General features: G+C 44.5%; 2 protein-coding genes across 2 annotated transcripts; both read right to left on the bottom strand.

Moving 5' to 3' along the window:
* Nucleotides 1–985: 985 nt before the first annotated feature.
* On the bottom strand, nt 986–4,716 carry tomm40 (translocase of outer mitochondrial membrane 40 homolog (yeast)). The gene is made up of 9 exons (XM_086114528.1): nt 4,629–4,716; nt 3,539–3,773; nt 3,252–3,412; nt 2,876–2,977; nt 2,696–2,801; nt 2,493–2,615; nt 1,852–1,928; nt 1,592–1,694; nt 986–1,516 (listed from the first exon to the last, which is right to left on the bottom strand). The coding sequence occupies exons 2-9, from the start codon at nt 3,756–3,758 to the stop codon at nt 1,377–1,379; spliced, it is 1,032 nt and encodes a 343-aa protein (XP_085970654.1). The 5' UTR covers nt 3,759–3,773; nt 4,629–4,716; the 3' UTR covers nt 986–1,376.
* Nucleotides 4,717–5,434: 718 nt separating this feature from the next.
* Nucleotides 5,435–11,350, bottom strand: ddx61 (DEAD (Asp-Glu-Ala-Asp) box helicase 61). Its single transcript, XM_086114364.1, has 13 exons — nt 11,194–11,350; nt 10,061–10,678; nt 9,901–9,964; nt 9,613–9,717; nt 9,409–9,538; nt 9,104–9,250; nt 8,383–8,477; nt 8,171–8,293; nt 7,960–8,088; nt 7,604–7,784; nt 7,423–7,524; nt 6,340–6,556; nt 5,435–6,035 (listed from the first exon to the last, which is right to left on the bottom strand). Exons 2-12 carry the CDS (start codon nt 10,207–10,209, stop codon nt 6,351–6,353), a joined length of 1,431 nt encoding a protein of 476 aa, XP_085970490.1. The 5' UTR covers nt 10,210–10,678; nt 11,194–11,350; the 3' UTR covers nt 5,435–6,035; nt 6,340–6,350.
* Nucleotides 11,351–12,392: the final 1,042 nt, after the last annotated feature.

The raw sequence follows: 12,392 nt of genomic DNA on the forward strand, positions 1-12,392 counted from the left end.
TTCAGCTAAAAACGGCATACTATACTGTTGTTTTTGTTGTCGTATTTTTCGGGCTAAAAAAACGCCTTACTATATACTATGTCGTTTTTTTCGGCTTAAAAACGCCTTACTATACTATGTCGTTTTTTCGGCCTAAAAACGCCTTACTATACTATGTCGTTTTTTTGGGCTTAAAAACGCCTTACTATACATGGTCGTTTTTTTCGGGCTAAAAATGCCATACTATGTCGTTTTTTTCGGCTAAAAACGCCATACTATATCTACTATGTCGTTTTTTTCAGGCTAAAAACGCCTTACTATACTATGTCGTTTTTTTCGGGCTAAAAACGCCTTATAAACTATGTCTTTTTTTTCCGTCTAAAAACGCCTTACTATACTATGTCGTTTTTTTTCGGCTTAAAAGCGGCTTACTATACTATGTCGTTTTTTTTTCGGGCTAAAAACACCTTACTATGCCATGTCGTTTTTTTTCGGGCTAAAAACGCCTTACTATGTCATTTTTTTCGGCTTAAAAACGCCTTACTATACAATGTCGTTTTTTTTCGGGCTAAAAACGCCTTACTATACCATGTCGTTTTTTCAGCTAAAAATGCCTTACTATACTATGTTGTTTTTGTTGTTGTATTTTTCGGGCTAAAAACGCCTTACTATACTATGTCATTTTTTTTCGGCTAAAAACGCCTTACTATACTGTCATTTTTTTCGGCTAAAAACGCCTTACTATACATGGTCGTTTTTTTCGGCTAAAAACGCCTCACTATACATGGTCGTTTTTTTCGGCTAAAAACGCCTCACTATACATGGTCGTTTTTTTCGGCTAAAAACGCCTTCTTATACATGATCGTTTTTTTCGTTGAGGGTGAGGGTGTAACCCCGCCTACCATCCAAACACGGCTGAGATAGCTGTGACCAACTATTTTCCCATCAAAATTCCATTCTTGTAAAATAACTTTTTTTTCTTCTCTCAGAAGAACTGGCCTCTGGCATCGTTAGAAAAAGTCATGACATTTATTTGCGTCCATCACACACGATCACCATATATTACGTCTACGTACAGACTTGGTTTGATTTCCAGGCAACAACCCTGCCCTCACGTGGGCGTTCCTCCAAAAGTAAAGACAAGTTGCGCTACACCGCGCAGGCGCGGCTCGGCCAGTCCCGGGTCCTCGGTGGTCTCGTCTGTCCGTGGTGTGCCCCCCCCACCCCAGGAATCACAGAAGTAAAAGAGCGTCTCTGAATGTAATGTTGGGAAAAACTCAGTCCGGGTTCCCGCGTGTGTGTTTGTTTGTCTGCGACCGAGCCGAGGCCCGCGAGCTGGGTCCCGGTGGGGGGACGGGAGGCGGACCACCGGATCCGGTCCCGTCTCCGGCCACCCTCTAGCCGATGACGACGCTGAAGCCGCACTGGAACTTGTTCTTGCGGTGGTTGAGGAAGGCTCCCAGCGCTATGGTGAGCGGCAGAGGCGGCAGCTTCTTCTCCAGCATGGCGCCCACAACCCAGTTGCTGTCCACGGAGCCTGTAGGGCGAGAGAGCGCAGAGAGCCCCCCGTCAATTCTGGGAGCGCGTCACAACGGTGCTGCAGCGGGCTTACCTTTGAAGAGCAGGTTGGCTTTGGGCACGTCCAGCTGGTAACCCAAAGACGTCGTGGTCTCTCTCATCCGCGTGCTGGCTTCAAATTCCACGCCCACTTGCAACTATGGTGGCAAAAAGAAACAAACATTACTGTTATGAATTAGTTGTGAATACATAAAAAGGAGGACTGAATGTCTTTGCGTTTGGGATTTTGATCACAAAGAGACGAGCGTTTTGAGCTCTGTGCTTTGACTGAGCGTGGCGGTTGTGAAAACGTACCTGATCGTTGGCTTTATGATAGTACGTGGCGTGACATCCTGCTCCTCCCAAAGTCAACGTGGCCACGTAGTTGTCACCTGGACACAAAAATCAATCGCACTGACAAAAACAACTTCATTATGTGCACCGATTTTTGGGCTTTGTTTTTTGTTTTTTTTAGGTGAGGAAATATAACGACGTCGAATGACAACTTGAAATCATTTTCGAAATCAAGTTGAGTTGAGCCACAGGGAAGAGTCTTTGGAATATACCGTATCTTCCGCACGATAAGGCACATCGGATTATAAGGCACCCCGTCAATGAACGACCTATTTTAAAACGGTTTTCATATCTAGGGCACACCGCATTATGGTGCATAGAATAGAAGCTACAATAGTGGCTGCGGTTGCGTTATGCATCCACTAGATGGAGGTACAAAAAAGGGAATACAATGCAGCTTTATTTATAGCGAGCTTTCACAACCCCTGCCGCTGGAACAAAGCGAAAACTGCTTTGCAGGGTTTCACTTATCGCTGCCGGGTCCCGGTCCCCATTAACCGTGATAAGTGAGGGAGCACTGTAGTTTTGTTGTTCATGCAAAATTTGTTCATAATCCGTTTAGCCTGGCTAAATAAAGTTTTTTTAAAAAATGATCATTTTACCTGTGTACCTGCCCAGGAGGGAGGTGACCGTTCCTTCCTCGCCGGGTCTCCGGTGGTAAACGAGCTCACCGCCCAGAGCGAGGGCAGGCGTGATGGACTGGAGATAGTGGGCCACGACGATGCCTGAAGGGGGGAAAAAAATGACGATACAAATTAGTAGCAGCAGACAGCGGGGGTGGGGGCAAAGCATCATACCAGCATACCAGAGCCTAAGAGGACATCAGGGTTTCCTAGCGTCAGGGCGGAGGTGAAGTCGGCCCCGCGGTACTCCAGGTCACACTGCCAGTTGACAAACTTGTGCTGCTGGGTCTTAAAAAAAAAAAAAATACGCAAAATGAAGCCCAGTCGTCGAGCGCTATCCAGCTCGTGTGCAAACAAGTTACCTGGAGGGCAATTTTGGAGCGGACGGCGGAGGTGAGCTGGTGGATGATTTGGGCGTTGAGGCTCCCCGTGTTGTCCATGTCGCCCACCATGACTGGGAAGGACTGAAAGGCAGAGAAAAAAAAAACGTGTTTCTTACGCTCCTTTGCACACATTCAATCACTTCTTTTTCTTCTAAAATTAGAACTCTGACGCCATGAAACTTTCATTGACTGAAACAATGACTTCTCCTTGTCAAATTACAGTCGCAAGAGTCTTAAAATGATGACTTGCCAAAGGACTTCCTGTGAAACAACTTTTTAAAAAAAATAAAAATTACGCTATTTTCTCACATAACAATTTCCATACCGGGACCTACGACGCCGGTTGCTCGCCTACCTCGGTCGGTCCCGTCTGTTTGCTGCCGACGTACGTGGAGCCAAATCGATAGCCCGAGTCGCCCAGAGTGCTGAGGGTGATGGTGTGGCTGACCTGGAAGTGGTTACTCAAACCTTTGTTCACTACTAAGCGCACACCTTCCATCTGGAGAGGGAACACCTCTGGGCAGGGGAGAAAAAAAAAAAAAAAACACCACAAGGTGTCACGCCACCATATCACGAGCTACCGCATAAAATGAGGATTCCCACAAAACGTGAGCAAATCCAGGCTGCGCGACTTGTGCTTACCTTTACATTTGCGGTGACACTCCTCGTAGGTGCCGGGGTTGGGGAGCGACGACGACGACTGCGCCGCGTCCGTGATCTGCAGCTCCGACGACGGCGGGACGGAGGATATGGAGGGCATGGTGAACCCGGGGGGAACCGCAACCAACCCCGGGACCCCCTGGCCCCCTCCGGCTGCAGCCGGGGAGGGTGTGGGGGAGGCGGCAGCCAGCACACTGCCCATACTCTGAGGATTGTACTGATTGCAAGGAAGAGATTGGACGGATGATTAATTAACACCCGGCGAGCATTTTACTCTCCCACCACCTGCCCGACCAAAGAACGTGTTAAGAAAGCAAATAATCCAATCAAACCGCATATATTGGGGTGATGGGAAGTACTGTACTGTACTGCCATTGTCTTCAACCCCACCAGGGTTTGGCAATTCGGTTAAGTTCTCAGACTTCTATGGAGACGAGCAGTTGAATACTGAAGAGTTGGTTTACTCCTGTGCAGTTTGTCCCCCCAGCCCCGTTAAGCTTTCTTTTTTAACCTTTCCTTTCTGAAATGATGGATCAATGGTGGCTTCGATTGTGGATTGCTACTAGTAGCAGCAGAATGAGCTCTTCAGCCACGTGAGCACACAAAGCTTAATCACACCGGAATTCACACGAATCTCAATGACGATTACTCGAAGGGCATAGTTAGCCACCAAAAGAAACACGAGCGCACATTCAAGTACAGGAATATAGTAGTGCAGGTTTTAGCTAAGGCCCAATTGGCTCCGGTTCTCCGCATTCCAAGCGAGCCGCACCGGTTGTGGTCGACACGGTGCAAGTTCTCGGATGTTGAAGCCACAAAGTATTGCGGCGGACACAAGTTTGGAATGCACGATAACTTCTCATTCAAGCCGAGCTGCAGCATGCTAGCTAGCGTGGCTTTGCTAGCAAGCTAACTAGCTTGCCGGAGACGAAGCCATGTGGATGTCCACGAGATCCGCCCGTCCCGGTACGTGCAAATACCGGCAACGGCCTTTATGTTGTGTCCGCTCGAACAAGCAGCTATGATCTTTGTTCAGGAGGTAAAGGTGGAATATGACAGTTAATTTACTCACAATGAAGGATTGGTTCCAGGGGAGGGGGGGAAGATCAGCACCGGTAAAGTTCACCGCAGCGTCTGTGGCCGTCGTTGGATACACCCAGTTCCGGTATCCGCGACGGTCGATTGGCTTGCGCCGAGCAGTTGCTTCTGGCCATTGGTCAGAATCACCACCGGGTCAGCCCACTCGCGCTGACGTCAGACCATGGGGTCATTCGCCAATCAGCGGGTTCATTCAATCGGCCACTGAATGACATTCCAAGGGTACGTCTGATTTACGCCGCATTTTATGAGTGAAAATGCCAGTTTAAAGCTTGAGCATAATTTAAATACACTTATTACTGTTTGCCTAAAAATAAATAAAAAATACACTGGATGGCACGACACGGTGTCCTTGTTTTACGACGGTCTTTTTACGACGTAGGTCGAAACGCGCCATTAAAATTCCACCAACACAAAAATCATAATTTTGACAGGATGACTGGAAAGTAATTACCGATTTTAAAATACTTGCAAATTACTTAGAATTCGTTTTTGTTTGTCCTTCAGCGTGTGAAATGAATCAATACCGTATTTGGGGTTTTTTTTGTAAACAGACAGTTGCTCATTTGAATAGAGCAGTAGTGCTTTGCATCCCTTTGGGGCCTCAATGGTCAATGACTGTATAGTACTTTCAGATTTTTGCTATACCCAGCAGGTCTCGGTCCCCCTCACCCACAAATAGCGACGTTAAGTTGTACAGCAGAATTTATTCTTTTTGTAAATTCTTCAATTCTATTTATGTTATGCATGCCAACTTTCAAAAAAATTGAAACAAGAACATAAAGCTCAAGTTACTTTTATTCTTCACCCAAACGTCCATGGCAACAGCATCTTCCAGAGAAGTTCTTGCCTGTCTTGATTTGCAGTGCCCCAAAAATGAGTTCTAAACATAAAATGCCTTCCACTTGACAAGTGAAATTGTGTTCAGTGGAAAATTTCACTCTACCTTGTCAAATACACAGACAGGTGCTCAGTGGTACTGCAGTCATTAAGACAAACCACTACGGATGTTGCACTGAGCCATTCTGCTTGTTGGGTGTGTTTTTGTGTAAATGTGCCGACTGAAGTAGTTTGTAAAAAAAAAAAATTAAAAAAAATAGATGGTCGACTGCATTACAGTCTAACTCAAGTTTTCTTTCCAAAGGGAAAAAACCCCCAAAAGGTACATTAGTATTGCAAGTGATACTCTTTTTCAGCAGAATCCAACCCAAAACTTTGGCGATGGTCTCAATGGCAGAAGGGAACAAAAAACTGTGTTTATGTGCTTGCGTGCGTACAAGAGACAAGACAGGCATGTTTTGAACAAAAGTGAACCAGAACTCTTCTCATTGTGTCTTGAGCCATGTTTTTGCGATGCCAGATGACATCTTTTTTTTTCCCCCTGAAAAAAAAACATGAATGAAATGAGAGCATGTTAGCAGGGGAGAACAAATACAGATTGCTAACATCTTAATCTCTTTTAAAAAACGACCTGTTAATTTCAGCGAGGCATCTGAACTGTTGGCAAAAATCCTGACTATCAGTGATCGCAAAATGAAGCTTCATGAAGCACTTGATTTTTTTTTTTTACTCCTCTAGATGGTGTTCTTTGTTTAAAAATAAAAGCTAGTGCACTGTGGACACACAATAACTCAAGTATAAATTGTCCTTATGCGAACTGTTTATTTAAAAAAAAAAACACCTACCACGCATTCTTTCAGGGTGCTTTTAGTTCTGCATTGGTTGGTCCACCATCGGGGTTGTCGTGTTCCACAGAGTGAAATTCTGCCACGTACAGGCTCTTGTCGATGTTGCCTGGGATGGGCTTGATGTCGGTGACCAGCTGGTCCTCGACGCTCTTCAGGTTGTGGCGGTCCTCCGATGTGATCAGGTTGATGGCCAGGCCCAGGTGACCAAAGCGCCCTAAACAAAAACGAAGCACGCGCGTGTGTCAATCAAGTGCGAGGGATGCAGGAAATGTGTGTTCGGTCATCACGGGGATCGAGCCAGCCCTTTGTGGTGCCCCCCACGGACCACGCAAGTAGACCGGGGGATGGTTCTAAAAATAGCTCACCAGTGACGAGACATTGTGATTTGCCCAAGGATGTTGTCGAAGTGATCATTTGAACGTATAAACACATGACAAGAATGAGGGGAACAAAGTGTTACATGCTGACGTTCCATCCATCCATTTTCCGAACCGCTTGATCCTCACTAGGGTCGCGGGGGGTGCTGGAGCCTATCCCAGCCGTCTTCGGGCAGTAGGCGGGGACACCCTGAATCAGTTGCCAGCCAATCGCAGGGCACACAGAGACAAACAACCATCCACGCCCACACTCACACCTAGGGACAATTTAGAGCGTCCAATCAGCCTGCCATGCATGTTTTTGGAATGTGGGAGGAAACCGGAGCACCCGGAGAAAACCCACGCAGGCCCGGGGAGAACATGCAAACTCCACACAGGGAGGCCGGAGCTGGAATTGAACCCGGTACCTCTGCACTGTGAAGCCGACGTGCTAACCACTGGACTACCGGGCCGCCCTACATGCTGACGTTAATCCATTTTAATTTTTTTTTTTTAAATAAATGCTGATAATTCGTGTAAGAAGTGACTAACCTGATCTGTATCTTGACAGATGAATAATACTCAATAGTAACAAAGGTAATTTGAGCAAATTTGTGATTTCAGAAGCGCCTATCAAACGGGCAGCCCATCACTATTAACCGTTAACCACGATTTTTAGAATTGATTCCAAAAAAAAAAAAAAAACGGAACGGCTGGCGCTCACCCGATCTTCCGATGCGATGCAAGTAGGTCTCGGCGCTCTTGGGGAAGTCAAAGTTGATGACCACGTTGACTGCCTGAATATCGATCCCCCGCGTGAACAGGTCTGCGAAAAAAAAAGAGCCCGTTAAGCAGCAAAACGACTTTTCCATGTTCGCATGGTGCGTCGCGGTTCCTCCAGCGACCTGTGCACACCAGGTTTCTGCACAGTCCGTTGCGGAAGTCGTGGAACACGCGGTTCCGGTACTCTTGCATCATCTTGGCGTGAATGTAGAAGCAGGAGTAGCCCAGCTGGGTGATCTTCTTGGCCAGGAGCTCCACCCGCTGGGTGGAGTTACAAAAGATGATGGACTGGTTGATTTGAAGCTGGAACACAACAGGTGAAAGCAGAAATTGTTATTTCTTTATGACTTTTTTTTTTTCATGGCGTGCATAGAGACAGCTGTAGGAAAAAAACCAAAAACAAGCATCTTCTTTCAATGTCAGTTGGTGACTCCGTAGTTTCTTTCAACGGAAAAGAATAAAGGTGCTGATGCCTCACCCGGGAAAAGAGCGTGTTGAGACAGTGGACCTTCTGCCGTTCAGTCACATACGCATAATACTGAGTGATGCCCTTCAAAGTCAGCTCTTCCATAAGGTTGATCTCGTAAGGCTTTTGCAGATGTTTGTTCTGGATGGGGTCGAGAACAACAACAACAACAACCTCTCAAAACATTTTTTTTTTTAAATTTATACCCTGAAAGTCGTCATACCATGAACGTCTGCACGCTGATGGGGAACGTCGCAGAGTACAGCAGAATCTGACGGTTCTTTGGTAAGAATCTGATGATGTCCTCAATGATGGCCACAAAATCTTGAGAGAGGAGCTTGTCTGCCTGAAAGTGCCAATCATTCATGGGAATTTAAAAAAAAAAAGAAAAAAAGAAAAAAGCATTTTTTTTTAGTCGCTCACGAAAAGTCCTACCTCATCCATCACCATCATTTGTATCTTTTCGACTTTGGCCAGACCCTTCTTGATGAGGTCCAGTATCCTTCCAGGTGTGGCAATCACCACATGCACTGTTGGGACCAAAATGGTCAATCAACTCATACGCAACACAAACTTACTTTTAAAAAAAGATATCCAATAACAAAAACAATTATAATAATCAACGTTCCTCAACTTGAGATAGTTTTGCTTTTAACTTGAATTTAAAACCTCTACATGTCGTGTTATGTATGTGGCAGCTTCGTCTGACCGCACCCCCACCCCCATCTGCGAAAACGGCACGCAGTCAAAGGTGACCCGGCAGACTCCCGTTCTATATTCCTTATTGGTTGTTGTTGATTTTTTTTTTTTTGTCTTTCTCTTCGGATTTTGACGGTGAAAGACATTTGTCAAAAGTTGATCCTTACGAGATATAACAACCTTTTCATGACTCTTTTTGTCCTTTCATCACATTAACTTACCGCGTTGTCAAAAACACAACACCAAATTGTCATTTAAACGGTTTAAAAATAAAAACAACTTGAAAAAGTTTCTCTACTTGGGACACGTGTAGCTACATCAGACCGAACTGGTTTGAGCGTGTTTCATTAACACAAGGTGAAGAGGATCACGCCTTCCATTTTTTTTTTTTTTTTCAGAACGTGGCCCAAAGTGAGGAAGTCTGCACATCCGTACGCTCCCCAGAGATGTACTGTACCCGTCTCGTCGAGGCGCAAGATGTCATCCCTCAAGTTGGTGCCGCCGGTGGTGGCCATGACCTTGACACCTCCGAGGTGCTTGCTGAGCTGAATACTGATCTGGCTCATCTGCAGGGCCAACTCTCGCGTGGGCACAACGACTAAAGCTGCGTGAAGACACACAAGTTGGGGAGGGCTAATGAAATGTGAGGGTTGATGACAGCGTGGACAAAGATAGTTAGTCATTCAAAATCAGGCAGGGGGTGTGGGGGGGGGGGGGGGGGGACAAAATAAAAATACTTTGAAGGAGGAAGTAAACACTGACCTTGGATGTGACCCTTCGTTAGATCGATTCTCTCCAGGAGAGGAATGAGGTAAGCTCCACTTTTGCCCGTTCCGTTTTTGGCACGGGCCAAAATATCTCGGCCGGACAAGGCAACGGGGATGCTTTCCTCCTATGAGCGAGCACACGTATTAAGGAGTCACGCTCTCGTTTAAATTTCAAGACTCCTGGTCCGGAAAAACGCACCTGTATCGGTGAGGGCTTCTCCCATCCCATCTCAAAGATTCCCATGAGCAGCTCCCTCTTGAGGCAGTAGTCCTCAAATTCATTTCCCTTGGTGGAGGTGACGTCCTAGGATCGGCAAAGCGTATATTTGCATTTTGATCACTGCCAGTGGCTTTGTGTTGAACTCAACATGTCTGCAGTTCACACTAGGTCAAACTCTTAGTTAACAAAGGCAAACATGTACTGAGAGTTTTTGAGTGCCTTGGCCCAAAAAGTTTGAGGAACCACTGGTTTACAGGGTTACTTTACCGATGTTCTAATTCTGTTGTCTTTTGGAGGAAGTTCCAGGCACTTTTTCCAGTCATCCCCAAACCTAAAAAAAAAATAAACACATGTATATGTATTCGTTTTAGAGTGCAAGATGAGAAGATGCTTTGTACATAAAATTGCCTTTCAAATCAAATCTTACTTAATACCGCCACTGCTCTGAGGAACGCTGCTCTTCGTTTGGGGCTGCTGGCCACCGAATCCCGCAGGCTTGCCGCCTCTGATCTGCCTGTTTGCCGTTTTCATCAAGCCAATCATCTGTGCTGGGTTTTCTGTTCTGGCTGCAGCCATGTTTCTCTTCTTGCTCCTTTCGTTTTAATTTGGCAGCGCAAGTGATTCTCAAGAGAGATTTGCGTTTCTTACTGATCAAGTCCTGACTAAAATGGTAAAAAACTGCACTGCAATTTCAGTATCTGGCAACAGGCCCCTTGAAAATAAGAGTCCTGTGTGTGAATTGTGAATATTTACAAGATAACTCTCCTAAAAAAATGGAGAAATTGACATTCATATGAATAAATGAATCAAAATATGTGACCTGACATGCCTCCTTTTTTATTATTATTTTGTATGGCGTTTATCTAAAAGTCCTCTTCATTATCTTTGCCAGAATAGCAACACTGTTTATTGGTGTGATCAAGACTGGAGTGTGTGATGAATGCTACATGAAAAAAGTACATTCAGTTTTGTTTTAACTTCGTGTTTCTTCCACCTGGATGCTACTTTTGGAGAGTGCTTTAGGCCTGGCCAAAGTCCAGGTTACCTGCCATGAAATAAGACAAAAACAACAATGAAAAAAAACAACAACAACAAAGAAAGGTAAGCAAGTTCATCAAGGAAAATACTCTTGGCCACCTGTCGTCAGTCAGTGAAATGTCACCAGAAAACGGAAATTGCAATTGATGTCTCAAACTAAAGTTTTTTCAAATGTGTTGAATATTCGGGCACGATCGCGAAAAGACTTTGCAATTTACTTTAAAGTTTCGATTTAGTACCGTGACTTTTCAGGTGAGTGAGAAAACATTAACGGCGAATTCAAGTACGGTTCGTACAACCCCTTCACAGGTCATGTCCACGAGGGTAAAACGCGACTTGAGAGCCATTTCGAATTTAACTTTCAACATGGTTGGAAACTTTTCCTGCGCAGCCATTTCGAATTTAACTTTCAACATGGTTGGAAACTTTTCCTGCAACTAATGTTTTTCAGCTTAGCATGCTATTAGCCTAGCCTCGCTCTTCAGTGTTTAGGCGACGATGCGACCCTGTTGGCAAACCTACCTTGAAATTGCTATATCTATCCAATGTAGCCTTTGGTTGGTAATCTCTTTAACGCGATATATAGATATACATATCTGACAGTAATGTCATTTCGAGAAATCCTCTGCTGTTGTAATATAATAACACTTCTTTTGTTGTCTCGCTTTCAAATGAATAATAATTCAACATGGCCGCGCGCTCACCTTATGATTGGTCGGTCAACACCATGGAGGCGGGCCAGCAACCAACCAATCAGATTGCTGCTTCTTTTAAATCTAGGAACTCCATAGACTGCAGCATGCCCCCGCGACCCTTGTGAGGATTATAAAGCGGATCAGAAAATTGATGGATTTTATTTAACCCTGGAGAACCCACGGGGTCAAATTTGGCCCCAATAAATTCTGCTACTCAAATGCTACCCTTAAATCCCAGAGGGTCAGATTTGACCCCAATCCTAAATTAGAATTAAAGCATTGAATATTTGAAAAAACATACAGGTATATTTTGGTTTTCAGTGAACATATAGCAGTCGTTTAATGTATAATTCATCATTTTCCAAAGAAGAAAAAGGTTCTTTGGCTCTCCAGGGTTAAATTATTAAAAAAATAATTTCTAATTTCAATTCATTTTCCCCTCTTTTTCAGAAAAAGCAAATGTTAATGACATTACTAAGTATTAATATGAATAAATGTACTGTAGAGCCCCCCAAAAAAACAAGTCACAATTGCATTTATTTTTTGAAAAAATACATACTTTTTATGATTTATTTTTAACAAAAGCAGAATAACACACACTCAACAGACACGACTCACAAAAAGTTAGGGATATTGGACAACTGAGATAGAGTCGCATCAAGGTTTTGCCGTGCAGATCGCTGTCGTCGAACAGCAAGTTGTACAAAACGCACTGAAAGACTGAACAGTTGGACATTCAAAAGGTCAAATGAAGGTCACCTGTGAAGGTTACAATGCAATTTGGGTTCATCTTGAATTGTCACTGAAGAAAAAAAAAATCCAAACTTTTGGTGAGTAGCTTATGTAAAAAAAAATAATTAAAAAAACGAATGCATGGAAGGTCTGGGGAGTTCTGGCAGAAGCCCACGAGTTTACAGGTGGTGTTGTTCTTGTATTGTCTCCCCTCTCCTATAACCGCTTTCATCCTTAAGTAAAAGAGCATCTACTCTTACAACGAGTTGTCTTATCGAAGTGAACCCGCAAGTA

The sequence above is a fragment of the Hippocampus guttulatus genome, chromosome 6 (genome assembly GCF_054856545.1).
Source record: "Hippocampus guttulatus isolate MCC_2025c chromosome 6, RoL_Hgut_1.0, whole genome shotgun sequence".
Classification (NCBI taxonomy): domain Eukaryota; kingdom Metazoa; phylum Chordata; class Actinopteri; order Syngnathiformes; family Syngnathidae; genus Hippocampus; species Hippocampus guttulatus.

Bases quoted from the DNA above. Each gene is read 5' to 3' on its own strand.
- tomm40 (XM_086114528.1), bottom strand. From the start codon at position 3,758: ATGGGCAGTGTGCTGGCTGCCGCCTCCCCCACACCCTCCCCGGCTGCA. The intron at 2,978-3,251 runs GTAGGCGAGCAA...TCTGCCTTTCAG, and splicing joins AACAGACGGGACCGACCGAG to TCCTTCCCAGTCATGGTGGG. The intron at 2,802-2,875 runs GTAACTTGTTTG...TTTTTTTTTAAG, and splicing joins GCTCCAAAATTGCCCTCCAG to ACCCAGCAGCACAAGTTTGT.
- ddx61 (XM_086114364.1), bottom strand. From the start codon at position 10,209: ATGGCTGCAGCCAGAACAGAAAACCCAGCACAGATGATTGGCTTGATG. The intron at 8,294-8,382 runs GTAGGACTTTTC...TGGCACTTTCAG, and splicing joins AAATGATGGTGATGGATGAG to GCAGACAAGCTCCTCTCTCA. The intron at 7,785-7,959 runs GTGAGGCATCAG...GTTGTGTTCCAG, and splicing joins TCAACACGCTCTTTTCCCGG to CTTCAAATCAACCAGTCCAT.